The 14,906-nt window shown below is 44.3% G+C and overlaps 1 protein-coding gene across 6 annotated transcripts in view; it reads left to right on the plus strand.

Annotated features, from left to right (window-relative positions):
* The first annotated feature begins 438 nt into the window (after window positions 1-438).
* Window positions 439-14,906, plus strand: part of adcyap1r1a (adenylate cyclase activating polypeptide 1a (pituitary) receptor type I) — a 49,684-nt gene continuing 35,216 nt past the window's right edge. For 2 of the 6 annotated variants that reach the window (XM_072669338.1, XM_072669339.1), the window contains exons 1-2: window positions 444-996; window positions 11,421-11,591. In XM_072669338.1, the coding sequence (XP_072525439.1) occupies window positions 11,535-11,591 (57 nt within the window). In that variant the 5' untranslated portion in view covers window positions 444-996; window positions 11,421-11,534. Of the gene's footprint in view, window positions 997-11,420; window positions 11,592-14,906 lie in introns of all 6 variants that reach the window. The other 4 variants (XM_072669336.1, XM_072669337.1, XM_072669340.1 and 1 more) reach the window with 4 other exon arrangements.

The raw sequence follows: 14,906 nt of genomic DNA on the forward strand, positions 1-14,906 counted from the left end.
GATCACAGGAAATATGAGTTGTGATCACAAAACATATGAATATTATTATTATTATTATTAATAATGATATAACACACATTGTTCTCATAACCTTCGTTTTTTCTTGTGATCTTGAGATAAGTTGTTTTGTCAAGATCACAATTTGTTTGTTTTCTCAAGAAAAATAAGTTGTGATAACGTGTTATCTCGAGAAAACATAAAAGAGATGTGTATGTGTGTTGGGGGGGTGGGTGGTGGTGTGTGTGTGTATGTGTTGGGGGGTAATAAATTGTTCTTTACAGAAGCAGTAATGGTTCTTCTGTGACATCACTCAAAGAACCCATTGCAGAACCTTCGTTTATAGGGGTGTGTAAACTCCTTTCAGACTAAAGCAGCTGTGTGGAGCCGCTGCCCCTCATTCAGCTCAAATCCCAGAGAGAACTGATTTGATTTGATTTGATTTGATTTGATTTGATTTGATTTGATTTAATTTGATTTGAATTGAATTGTTTTAATTCGAATTATTTGGTGCCAGCAGTCGCGAGCTGCGGGAGTAAGGGCGCTGATGTTCTCCAGTGCAACACTTTCACTGGAGTGCAGCTTTATCCGGCTCGTGCATCACTCTCTGCAGTGCGATCTCATTGGCTGCTCGGCGGAAGGTGAAGCGTTACGGTGTTTTTTTACTTGGCTGCACGTTCGCCTTCCCGTTACCGTTCGTTACGCTCGCGCTTAGTAACACGGGGGGCTTCTTCATTCATTCGCTGCTCGTGCCTGAGCTCGTGCACCGTTTCCAGAAGTTCAAATCGCAGGTACAACCATCCATCCACCCACCTCCCTCTCTCTCTCTCTCTCTCTCTCTCTCTCTCTCTCTCTCTCTCTCTCTCTCTCCGGTTCGTTCGTGCCTCCCACGTCCAATGCGCACGCGGCGCGTTGCGGACGTTTCCAAACCGCGTTCATGAGTCCCGCAGAAACGCGAGCAAAGGGGGATTATAGCCGCGCGTGGAGGTCAGGAACATGGTGAGTACCGAGCCCTTTCTTTACTCTCTCTCTCTCTCTCTCTCTTAAAAAAAAAAAAAAAAAAGATTCAGCGCGCGCATACCAGCATGTAACTCGTGCACGCGCGCGCAGAATTCAAGCAAAAGCATGCGTTTGTTGCATTCCGGTAAACAAAACCGACAAAACAACAACAACAACAACACAAACACAAACAGTGCGTCTGGTCAGGCTCGTGCAGTTGGTGTTATTAATATGGCTGCATTCAATAATTGATAAGCGCCAAGGCTGCCTATTGGGATGTAGCCCACGTTTGTGGAGCAGCCCATCTGTGGACGAGCTGATGGGCCACGAGCTCTGATTGTGCATGTATAGTGTGTCATATACAGTGTATGGGTTGCTTGGCTGCAGTGGCACATATGGTGTAGCTGTATAAGCCTATACATGCATATATGCTATGCACACACACACACACACACTATGTATGTATATATATATAGCAATATATGTATATATATATATATATATATATATATATATATATATATATATATACATACATATATTGCTACCAGGCAGCCAATTGCAGCCTTGCAGTCTTACCATTCACTCACATCCTACACATAATGTGTTGCCCCGTGTGTTGCCAGCCTACATGCTGTATCTCCACGGCAGCAGACGGGATTAAAGCTGTCTCAGAGCAGAATATGGCTCCATAAGCCAGGATAAAAACAGTGCAATTGATCAAAATGCACGATTGTCTTTAAAGAGGAGGGAAGAGTCTCGGCTGAGAGAGCATTCCCGCTCGGCTTCATCGCCAAGTTTCCTTTAGAAATAGTGGATAAACAGTGGGAGATGTTTACAGACTAGCTGTGTGATCACTGTGTGCTGGAACACACATACGGTACAGTGGGTTGTTTCTGTTAGCTGTTAGGTTCAGTTGGAGACCAGCTGGGGGGCCTTTGCACATCTGCACCTTGCACTTTCAGCTAGGCATCAATATCTGCATCTAATATTTACAGGAAAGTAATTCCTCCTTTTTGTGTTCTTAGAAGGTGTGAGACATTCCTCAACCATCTTCATCATCATCATCATCATCATCATCATGTTCATGATCATCAGTGCCTGAAGTATGTTCTCTGTCTAGACGCTGCAATGGTACGTTGATGCAACAGTGAGTCACCTCAGCAGCCTCATGCTACAGCACTTAAACTGAGTACAGACAAGGAAATTCTCCTCATTTGCCTAAAAAATGTGCAGATTAAAAACAAAATAATGAAAAATAAACAATGAAATAATTATGTATGATCCAAAACAGTGATGATTATAGTTGCTAAGCTAGAAATTCAAACAGGAAACACACAAAACCTTTTACGGCTGTAGGCTTATTTGAACACGTGTTGCAAAAAAAAACAGTTCATCCAGAGTGGTGGATGAACTGGTGTGAAGTAGGGCAGTGCAATGATTCAAAAATGAATTATAAACAACATTCATAACTTCCAAATGATATAATTTTGTCCATCTTGTTATTTAATTTTCATTAATATTATTATTACAATTTTTATAATTTTATTATTTATTTTTAAATGTATTTCATTTTCATTAATATTATTCATTAACTTCATTAATGTTATTATTATTATTTGTATAATTGTATTATTTATTTTTAAATGTATTTCATTTTCATTAATATTATTCATTAACTTCATTAATGTTATTATTATTATTATTATTTGTATAATTGTATTATTTATTTTTAAATATATTAAATTTTTAATCATTATTATTATTATTATTATTTGTATCATTTTATTATTTATTTTAAAATGTATTTAATTTTCATTATTATTATTATTATTATTATTATTATTATTATTATTTGTGTAGTCACATGACTCCAGTTGGTGACATGGAAGCAACATGAAGAACACCTCAAACACAGAGCGTATCGAGGTATAATGTTTGGTTAATCGTGATGCTGATTTGAGGTCATATCACCCAGCACTACTGTGAAACCGCTTCATTGTAGAGACTGGTTATTCATGAATATAGCCATTTTATTAACTATCCGGACCTCCAGTGAACCTACCAACTCCACAATGCGTCTGGTGATAGGTTCAACACCCATGAATTTTGTTTGGGGACTATTTTCAGCAGTTGTATCCCTCCGCCATGAACGTATTTCAAAAATTAATGTTTAGGCATAATCAAATTTACCATAATCACAAAACAGTAAAAACAAAGGTTCTCCAAGGGTTCTTTAGTGAAGACAGTGTTCTTCTTGGAACCGTGATACTTCAAAGCAAAGAAGCATAAGGATGCTTAAAGGCTTCTTCTCATTGGTGGAAAGCCTTATGTAGGGGGTTTGGTTTTATGGAACCTTAAAAAAAGCTTCAAAACGATCAAAGAATCTTTTTTAAGAATATCGAGCCGCTTTTGTTTGGAGTAAAGTACAATTTTTAATCACTTCACGTATTAACTTTCTGTGAGGTAAGTCCTGGAGGCATTCAGTGAGGCACTTCAGATGTTTCTGAGGCCTGATTTAGAGTCAGTCCAACGGCGGCGGGTGAAAGACAGTAGCCAGTCCGGTGGGCAGCCCAGGAAGCATTATAGCTGCGATGTTAAAACACTCAGGTGGGAAATATCAGAAAGTCATCGTGCAAATGAGGCCGATGTAAAGCTGCTAGGGCTGTGTATTGGTAAGAACCTGTCGATACAATATGCACCACGATACAGGAGTTACGATTCAGTATACTGCCATATATTGCGATGCTGTGAGCAAAACCATATATTGCTATTTTTTAAATCAGATTTGAGGAAAACTGTCATTATATAAAAACACACCATCATATGCAATGTGGTTTATCCAATCAGAACTGTGGAATCTGAAGAGTACTGAACACTGCCATCTAGAGGTCAGGGTTTAAACACAACACTACATGAACCACTGTCTGATGCCAATCTACTTCAGTATATTGATATTTTCTTACACTGCTAAAAGCTGCAGGCAATTTCCACCAGTGTACCAATTACACACACACTCTTTTGAAGGTAGGTTAGTGTGGTTTGTACCTCTGTTGGCCAAAAATGTGCTGTCTACCTCTTATACCAGCAACTTGGGCTTAAAGGATTCAATTAATTTTGAAATGAAATTTGTAAAAGTCTCACCCAATCCTCAGAACGGGAGCCCAGACTGAATGGCCTCAGCAGAGGCCTGTGCAGCTCCTTTTTCAGGTTGGTCTCGATTTGGTCATTTAGGGTCTGAAGAGCTGTTCTGAAGAGTTTTGGACGTTGCATTTAAAGTGTAAACACTGATCCCTTAAAATGTAATTGCTCTGCAGACTGACTTAACAGACCATCATCACACGTCCGTGTTTCTTAATGCAGAAAAACTTAAACAGTAAATAGTTAAATGGTTAAATGTCGGTCGTGTTTTATTTAATGGCCCATACACACTTACCAGAGTTTCCACTCCATCAAGTTTAAACACCAGCTGGAAAACGCTGCTCATCGCTGAACGGTGGGACAGATGTACTCATGTTTGTGTTAAAAATGCTAGCATGCTAAACTTGAAGATTTAGCTAATTCATTCAGGATCCATTCAAACAATTTTAGCAAGGACTGGCGTTTTAAAACCCTTGGGAAACAGACAACTCACCACTGGGCCAGACCCCTCAGTGCCGGGCCAGACCCTTCAGCACCGGGCCAGACCCTTCAGCACCGGGCCAGACCCCTCAGTGCCGGGTCAGACCCCTCATCACCGGGCCAGACCCCTCAGTGCCGGGTCAGACCCCTCAGTGCCGGGCCAGACCCTTCAGCACCGGGCCAGACTCCTCAGTGCCGGGTCAGACCCCTCATCACCGGGCCAGACCCCTCAGTGCCGGGTCAGACCCCTCATCACCGGGCCAGACCCCTCAGTGCCGGGTCAGACCCCTCAGTGCCGGGCCAGACCCTTCAGCACCGGGCCAGACTCCTCAGTGCCGGGTCAGACCCCTCATCACCGGGCCAGACCCCTCAGTGCCGGGTCAGACCCCTCATCACCGGGCCAGACCCCTCAGTGCCGGGTCAGACCCCTCATCACCGGGCCAGACCCTTCAGGGATTGTGCCTCATTCATACACCAGTCTGGCCTCAAACACTCCTTTGTAACTCAGTCACTGTGTCGTCACGGCCGGCTCTGAAAAGCAGCGTTAACGAACTTTTGCCTGCAGCGCTTAACAGAACGCTCGCCGGTTCTCAGCCTTCAGCTTCAGCACAGCCAACAGGAGGCAGCTAACATGTCTGGAAGTTCCTTCAACATGGATGAAAGGCTAGTTTGTTCTGGCTAAAACGCATTGCTGAAACATCTGTGTGTTGTTTCCATGTGGAATCACAGACGAAGGAGCGTATCAGTCAGATTAGCTAGCAATCCACCTGTGAGTTCAGCAAAGCAGAGAAGGAGCCAAGCGTCTCTTTTTGCTAACCCCCACATCACCTCATCAACTGCTCCCACTTAGCCCATGTAAACATTAGCAACATTAGCAACATTAGCAATGAGCGCCCTGAACTCCACAGCTAGCAAAGAGACACAGCATTGTATTTCTATGTTAAACTACTCACCGAGACCCAGCACTGAGGGGGTCTGACCCGGCACTGAGGGGCCTGACCCGGCACTGAGGGGTCTGACCCGGCACTGAGGGGTCTGACCCGGCACTGAGGGGTCTGGCCCGGCGCTGAAGGGTCTGGCCCGGCGATGAGGGGTCTGACCCAGCACTGAGGGGTCTGACCCGGCACTGAGGGGTCTGACCCGGCACTGAGGGATCTGACCCGGCACTGAGGGGTCTGGCCCGGTGCTGAAGGGTCTGGCCCGGCGATGAGGGGTCTGACCCAGCACTGAGGGGTCTGACCCGGTGCTAAAGGGTCTGGCCTGGTGAAGAGGGGTCTGGCCCAGCACTGAGGGGTCTGGCCCGGCACTGAGGGGTCTGGCCTGGCACTGAGGGGTCTGACCCGGCACTGAGTCACATATATCAGCCACATTCCTAAAAGACACAGTACCAAAAACAGCCTGTTGAATTCCCGTATTGAATGGGAACGTGTTTGTGTTCACTGCACGGATGGGCTAAAGGTGGAGGCCAAATTCCATCTGTTTCCATTTATGGTGAATATGGTTGTCTTGTCAAAGGTGTGCATGGTGTTCATGTAGTTTGCCTCCCTGTAAGCAAACCGAACTTCATCAAGTGGTAAAATAACGCAGAGTGAGATTGTACGCAAGCCATGTAATACATAACCAGCTTATGCTACTACTTTCCGGCCCAGTAATACCATATACCGCTGTGATATTTTGAGATGGTATGAGAAAGAGTGGACACCACCCAACCCTTTTCGTAGGATGTTATGAAAGATACATATTGCGGAAAAAAAGAGACGTTGGTGCGTCAGGTTACAGCGCCGTGCTAAATGGCTTCAGAAGCTGAGTTGGGCAGAGGTGAGAACAGAGCTGCAATCAGCAAAATAGCTGTGAATGAAAAGCAGGAAAAGAGCTGGTAGCTTCAGACATGCCTGCTTGTTGACCTTGCTGCAGTTTCCAGGAAAAGCCAGCAAGCACAATGAGCCACACTGCTCAACCAAAGCCAGAACTTCTACCTGACGCGAAGTAATGGAGGATGAGCTGGAATGGCAGCTCCAGAAGCGGGTTTGATTCCTTACACTTTACCCTAGTCTTGCTTACACTACAAATGTCCAAATGTTTGTGGACACCCCTTCTAATGAGTGCACTCAACTGCTTTAAGTTGCACTCACACCGAAAGATGTGCAAATGCACACCCATAAAAGCTGGTCTAGTCCTTGTAGAAAAGTACTGCCAATAGAATAGGACTCTCCGAAGCAGATAAACGTGAACCTATTGGCACCATGCTGTCTAATGCCAGGAGTGGGCTTATAGAGGGGTATGAAGTCCCTCAGCATTGAGCTGTGGAGGACTGGGCTCTCTGGAATGATGGATGGTGCTCTGTCCAATATGTTTAATGGGATGAACTGGGCAGTTGGAGATGGTGGAGTTGGAGGTGGAGTGGTGATTATTCAACATCCTGACCTCACTAACGCTCTTGTCGCTGAATGCAATCAAATCCTCACAGCAATGCTCCACAGCAAAATGTAGGAGAAAGTCTTCTTCCCTGGACAGTAGAGACAGTTACTCCAACAAAAGCAGAATCATGTCTTTCAAACAACGAATGAGCAGGTGTCCCAATACTTTTGTCAATACAGTGTAGGGGTTCTGGGTTTGTGGCAGACGTGGTAAACAGGAGGGTGTGACGTCCAGTGGTCGTGTTTAATGTGCTCAGATCGGGCTGGTTCTGCTCGGGGCGATTGCAGAGTACTCTGCCTTCTCTACGGCTGAGCTTGGATGGGAAACACAGTTCATCATCACCGTCCTGTTGCTCCTGATTTAGATTGTTATCAGGAGGCCAGCGTGCGCTCGGCTTCCAGAAAAAGCTCATCGGCTGCTTGAGTGACAGCTGCTGTCAGAGAACTGCTGACGACTTGGGAACCGCTCACTAAAACCAGCACACACAGACACACACTGCTTCACTCACTTCATGTGATTCCCTGCTGACTCTCTCACTCTCTCTCTCACTGTCTGTCTGTTTATCTATCCGTCTGTCTACTAGGGCTGCAGCAAATTTTTAAAGTCAAATAATCTTTTTTATTTTATTTTATAAACAAGTTATTATTATTATTATTATTTATTATTTTATTATTATTATTATTATTATTATTATTATAAGTAACTTTCCTTCTAAAATTAAATAATAATATTTAATAATAATATAATTTTTTTTCCTGTCAAAATTTTCTGACAAAAGTAAATCAGTTTTCCCATAAATTTTCATGCTTGTAAAAAAAAATAATGAAGATAAATAGTTTCGATTTCTAAAATAGTTTTGTGTTTTTGCTTTGTTTGCATTAGATATTGTTGTTATATTTGGACATGGTCTAGCTGGAGCCACACTATTGTCAAGCTGCTTTTGCTTGTAACCAGCTGACTTGCTCTTTCTGTTAAAGGGCGGGACCTAACGTCTCTGCTTTGACTGGGGACAGTCTGTTCAGTCTGTGTGTTCTCACTGCAGCTCTGCGTCCAGATTGAGGGAATTTTTCCTGTAAGAAATAACACCAGCAGCACTGTACTCCACACTGTTATGGTTAAACTTTGGCTTTTAATCCATGGCCCACGTTCTTCCCGAATCATTATTCCATAGTTATGGAGTTTTATTAATATTTTATTTTAGCAGTAAAGTTCATTAAAACAATTTCTAAAATAATTATCTTTATTGTCTTCATTGTTTTAGTGATTTACACTCCCAAACTGTAGAGGGAGCCAAAGAGCAAAAACCACCAGTTACACCACAAACATCTGTAATATCTCAAAAAATACATCCATCCTCAATATCAGCGATCTCCCACCTCTCAGAACGCACAATAGTGGTCAATAAGAAGCGAGTGGAGGCGGGACTTAGTGAGGAGCGAGAGGGCGAGAACGTAGCCAATCAGAGACTTTATGATTTGTACATCATTACAGAGTTGAATTTAGGTTCCACATGAATTGAATTTGTTACATCAATTTAATTACTGTGCAGTTTTGCATTTTAGAGGCCCTTTAGACCTCAGTACCTCTTCACACACCCCGACACCACTGGCGGGAGGGAAGTAGCTGTTTTCGGTGCTACAGTGAGAGCTGGAATGCTTGGTAGTGCTGGGGACAGTGCTGTATCTGCTCTTCAGTCCATAGAATAGAAGCACAGGAAGGAAAACACTCAAACACTGCTGTGATTTCCTGATGTCTTCCTCCATTTCCTGAAGATTCTGGTGTGGTGTGTGTTGTACAGGCACCCAGCTCGCTCTGTGGGTCCCTGTCACTATTTGATAGAGCATACGGGTGCTGAGCTGGACGTAATTGGATTTAGAACCAAAGGCTAGAGATAAAGGGATACCAGCGTGTGTGTGTGTGTGTGTGTGTGTGTGTGTGTTAGTTCCATACGCACACAAAAATGTTTTATACCTCATCAGAATGTGGGGTCATTTGTACACATACACTATATGTCCAAATGTTTGTGGACACTCCTTTGCCAACAGAATAGGTAAACATGGGCCTATTGGCACCATGCTGCCTAATGCCAGGCGTGGGCTAGAGGGGTATAATAAAGCCCCCCAGCACTGAGCTGTGGAGCAGTGGAAGAACTGTGTTCTCTGGAATGATGGATGGTGGAGCTCCATCCAGTACTTTTGGGATGAGTTGTGGAGTTGGAGATGATGAAGTGGGGGAGTGATCAACCAATCTCACTAACGCTCACAGCAATGCTCCTCCAAAATCTAGTAGACAGCCTTGTTTCCTGGACAGTAGAGACAGTTCCTCCAACAAAAGCAGGATAAACCATGAAAGAGCAGGTGTCCCAATACTTTGTCAATGTAAGTATATGTCTTGTATGTATGGATATATACAGTCTGTGTTTATGCCCCATGTGTGTGCCTGTTCATCCGAGTGTAACACAGACGGATGTCTGAATCCTGTCCTGCGATTCATCCCGCATGCCTCTGTTTTGCGGAAACGGCGTGAATGAGTAAGAGCGCGTGACGGCAGGAGGCCGTATAAATCCTCTGCTTTGCTTTGCCCTGCGCTCGTTATTGAAGGAGGTCTTTACAGCCTCCTCAGATCATTAAATCTTCTCTTTTACGCAGATTCCCGTAAACACGCTCTCCCTGAAGCTTTCCTACACACTCCACTGATTGCGTCACTCCAGCTGTTCCGAAATGATTGGAATGCTTTTCCCTTGCAGCATTCACAACAAAACGCTGGAGCGGTTAAAGAAACACAGACTTCGACTTTAGATGATGGCACAATGTCACGGACAAGGTCATCTACACGTAATGCCTTCATTTCACAACATGCCGCACCGACGGCAGTTGGAAAAAAGGCCGATGGTGGGCTTTGCGTGTATCGGAGGAGGCATGAGCTAAGTCCTTACCCTCCTAGTGTTGGGAGCATTGCTAGTGCTAGGGGGAGCTGTAAGCAGGTGGGTTAGTTGGCAGCTTGGGAGAAAAGGGAAAAATTCAATGAACGAAATGAAGAATCGTTCAGTGTTACAATGTTACAAAACATAATATCGTAGTACTTTGATACATCGATATATCAGTACTGCAAAATGCAAGACATTGGACCTACATTTTTGACAGACGTTTGTTATATTTAATAAGAGTATAGGCTGGTGGATATTACTGTAATCAGTTATGATCAGTTCTACCATGCTAAAAGGAATGAATCTGAATCTCTATTTGACTCGTCATTGCCCAGAATGCGAGACATTTTTGGACTGGCATTTGAACATAGCCTATCTTTTGTTTCACTTTGGCCAGAGAATGAGAGTATAGGCTGGTGAACATTACTGTCATCAGTTATGATCAGTTCTAACATGTTAAAATGAGTGACTCTGAATCTAAATCTGTATTTGACTCATCATTGCCCAGTGGGAAAACACGCCAGCGACTTCATGGAGAATATGGTGTTGTTGATACTGGAGAGCAGCTCCTCCTCACCTCAAGACTCTGATTATGCTAATTATGGGAACAGTGTTGGAAGCACTGCTAGTGCTAGGGGGGCTTATGAGCGAGTGGGCGGTTGGCGGTACCAGATTGGGAGAAAAGGGACAAATTCCACAAACAAAATGAATCAAATATAATACTGTGAATAATTTTGAGAATCGATCAGTTTTACAAAACAAAATATTGCAATACTTTGATATATCTGTATTTTCTTACACCCCTAAATTTCACAGTAAGGCAAAACGCAAGACATTTTTGGACTGACTTTTGAGCAGAGCTGACCGACATGGTCGACGTGGCATGGCATGACGAAGCATTACCTTAATCAAATACTACATATACTATGCTGGTCAAGAGTCGGTTAACCAGATAGCTTACCAGTATAGGGAATGTTTTTGCCTGGATGACCAACTTTTCAACCACCTTGATCATCAAAGATCAGCTCAGACCTTCTGAAATGAGAGTATAGGCTGGTGGATGTGACTGTCATCAGTTATGATCAGTTCTGACATGCTAAAATGAATGAGTCTGAATCTTTATTTGACTCATCACTGCCCACCGGCATTGCCATCCCTGGTCTAGCAAAAACCCTAGTGAACGCTGGTGAAACGGTGCGACAGCTCATCACCGCCAGACTCTGCTAGTTATGGGATTTGTGTTGGGAGCATTGTCCATGCTAACATGCTAAAATGAAGGAATCTTTATGTGAATCTCTGTTTGACTCATCACGCTCAACTGAGGCCTTTTTACACCTTTGACATTCTGAAGGACTAAGTAGAATGATATTGACCTAATCAGAACTGTGTGTAGGTTTGAAGACCACAGTCAGAGCTATCCTGAAGCTCATTAGACTGAAACCTTCTGTATCTTTCCCAGGTTTTCTTAGGCTGAGTGACCAGAGCGCAGAGGCTGTGCAGAGGCCGCCCTGACCACTCCATCTGAGGCCACTCAGCTCGCTGTGACTGATCGCTTCCCACAGCGGCAGGCAGAATGAAGGGACCTGCGGCCATCTTCCTCCCCCTCCTCGCTCTCCTCTTCATCTCTCTGGTGAGTGTGTGTGTGTACGTGTGTGTGTGTGTGAATGGGTGTGTGTTCTCACATATTTAAACTTCATTGAATGGAGACAGCCCCAACCTTTTGACCTGTAGCACATTAGTATTATTGATGTGTGTGTTAGCATGTTAGCCTTTAGCGGGCGTTCTCCAAGTGCTGTCTGTGTGGATGTGCCACATGTGAATGTGTGAGGAGTGTGGGGGTGTATGGTGCTCCATATGCAGCAGTAGAGGAGCAGAGGAGCATTGACTGCTGGGAGATGGAGCCAGTCCTCACACAGCAGATGGCTCTGCTGACAGCCCATCTGTAGAGACCCTGCAGGCCCACCAGTGCCAGTTTCAAAAGCGATAGAGGCTTTGGATCATAAACGTTAACCAGAACCGTCTCTGAGCTTCACTCTGGGCCTCCATGGGGAAACGAAGAGGGGATAAAGGAACAGTATTGTGATTGCGTTGCCAGGATTCTTCAGTCGGCTGCTGTTGTTAACGGCCTGAAGTTCAGAGCTGGGGTGGGCAACGGGGGCCAGGGTCCAGCACAGTCTAACGGACCTACTAAACCTGGCAATTGAGTTGAATCAGGCGTGCCTGAGCAAGAAAAGCACAAAGCCGCGCAGGAATCCGGCCCTCCAGGACCGGAATTGCCCACCTATGGCCCTAGTCAAAGCCGATGAAGCTGTAAAACACAACAGCGACTTTAAGAGAATATGATGTTGTTGATACTGGAGAGCAGCTCATCGCCTCCAGATTCAAGCTAAGCTAATTATGGGAATACGGGTTGCTACGGGAACCAGGCCTCATGAACACGGCTTTTCCTGTGCCTGTGTCCGCAGAAGAGGAGCTCAAATGTGGCGCCCCGTGAAGCAACGACCAATAGAAGCAAATAGGGATGCAATATAGGCTAAAAGTTAATGCTAGCCGACGTTAGCTTCTCTCCATCATCCGCTCCCTCGAACAGTAAACTGGACTACCACAGCGGAACCAACCTGGAGCTAAACACACATCAGAAGGGAAAGCACTGGCTTATAAACACTGGCCAAAAAAAAAAAAAGCTGGTCAAGCGGGTGAAGCTGGTTAGGATGGTTGACCAGCTAAGCTCTTTAGCAGCATATGGTTTGTTTTTGTCTGAGCTTAATGGTTCAGCTGGTCTACAAGCATGATCCTTGATCAGGCTGACAAAGTTAGACAGCCAGAATGGGCGAGCTTGACCATGCTGGTCGACCAGCATGACACGGCTGATTAACCAGCATGATCAGCATGACCACACTGGTCGACCGGCACGTCGAAGGCATGACCTTAATTAAATACAACATATACAATGCTGGTCAAGAGCTGGTTAACCAGCTAGCTTAGAAGTATAGGGTATGTTTTTGCCTGGATGACCTTTTGAACTTTTTAACCACCTTGACCATTAAACACCAGCTCGGACCACCCGAAATCAGCAGGGTTTTTCAGCAGGGTGGTAGGGTGGTAAGCCCATCCCAGGGAAGCGAGAGGGAGCAAAGATAAAAGCTAACCCAGGCTACAATCCCTTCAGCTTGCTAACAGCACATAGCACATTATGTTTGGTTGCCCCTGTTTTTCTGTGGTTTGACTTCAAAGCTAGGACATTTTAGCTTGAAAATATATAAACACACACACACACACACACACACATGCACACACAATCAGTCATGCTTTATTTGCTTTCCTGGAAGCCTGATTGCGGTTGTGTAATCCAAGGCAATATGTGCATATTTAACTCGTGAGACATGCTCTGTATGGGATTGAAATGTAATGTTTTGGGCTATGAATAGGTTTGCAGCTTCTGGATTAAGCTAATGTGGTGCTGGCTCGTCGGCACGAACACTGGGTGGCCATCAATCATCTGCATCAAGTTATTGCACTTGGGATTATTACTGGGAAAGTTCCCTCTGTGCTGTGAGGTCCTCTCCTCTGAGACACTGCGGGATTCCTTAATGCTGAACACCACACTCAATATCAGCAGAGGCTGCGGGCAGATTGTGGTGTGGATTCCAGCCTAAGAACCTCATTTACTTTTAATATATTCCTGAAATGCTGCAACTAAAGACGCGGCCTAAGGAAGTATTTGCGCGCCTTCCTTGGCTTCTCGTTGTAGTATGAGGCTGCATCTGATTTTCCAGTCTACACCGCGTTGGTCATTCACAGTATCACACTGTGTATTTTAAACAAAGCTGTAGTTTGTTGCCAGCTTTCTGCAGTTCAAAATATGGCATACACTATTTTGAAAAAAGTATTGGGACACCTGCTTGTTCATTGTTTCTTCCGTAATCAAGGGTATTGGAAGATAGAGTTTATCCTGCTTTTGCTGGAGTAACTGTCTCTACTGGCCAGGGATGAAGGCCTTCTATTATATTTGGAGCATTGCTCCAAGATTTGATTGCATTCAGCGACAAGAGGGTTAAAAAGGGAGGTCAGGATGTTGGATGATGATCAGCACCTGACCTCATCACTCAACTCCCCAACTCATCCCAAAGGAATTGGTTGAAGCACCAGCCATCACTCCAGAGAACCCAGTTCTCCACTGCAGTTCTCCACTGCACCACAGCTCATTGCTGGGGAGGCCTTATACCCCTCTAGCCTATCTAGTCTGGCATTAGGCATGGTGCCAACAGGGTAGTCTATTTATCTGCTCCAGAGAGTCCTAGTCTGTTTGGCAGTGCTTCTCTACATGGACTAGACAATGGGTGCAACTTGAAGTAGCTGAATGCATTCATAAGAAGGGGTGTCCACAAACATTTGGGCATATGATGTATGGTTAGTATCACTGGTGCTGTCTTAGGCCCTTTATTGAGTTCACTCAGGCCAGCTTACCCTCACTCGTCGAAGAAACAGGCTTCTACATAGAAGACCTTGACTAAACCCCTCTCCTATATACCAACTGTCCATTTGGAGCTTAACAAGCTACAAGTAGGCATGGCCACATCTGACAGGCTTTCAGAACGATGGGCGTTCTACCATAAACAAAGACATTTGCAGTGTCCAAACTGGCTGCTTTGGGCAGAAAAAGGTCAACTGCCCATTACAATCTTGAAAACCTTGATAATGTTAGGATTTGATAGAACAATGCAGTTTCAGACTCTACTACATCAGTGTGACGCTCTCTGAGACTGTCCCTCGTGGATCATTCATAGTTAATGTTGGCTGCCTATAGCTAGGTTGACTAAACATGTAGGTTGTAACTAAGTTTGCCTATTTAAACTAAATAATGACAAAAATGACTAAAGAATATTCAAAATCCATTCCTAATTAAGTTTATTAGATACATTTCAGCTGTTTGATATAAACCAAT

Source organism: Salminus brasiliensis, chromosome 23, assembly GCF_030463535.1.
Source record: "Salminus brasiliensis chromosome 23, fSalBra1.hap2, whole genome shotgun sequence".
Lineage (NCBI taxonomy): Eukaryota > Metazoa > Chordata > Actinopteri > Characiformes > Bryconidae > Salminus > Salminus brasiliensis.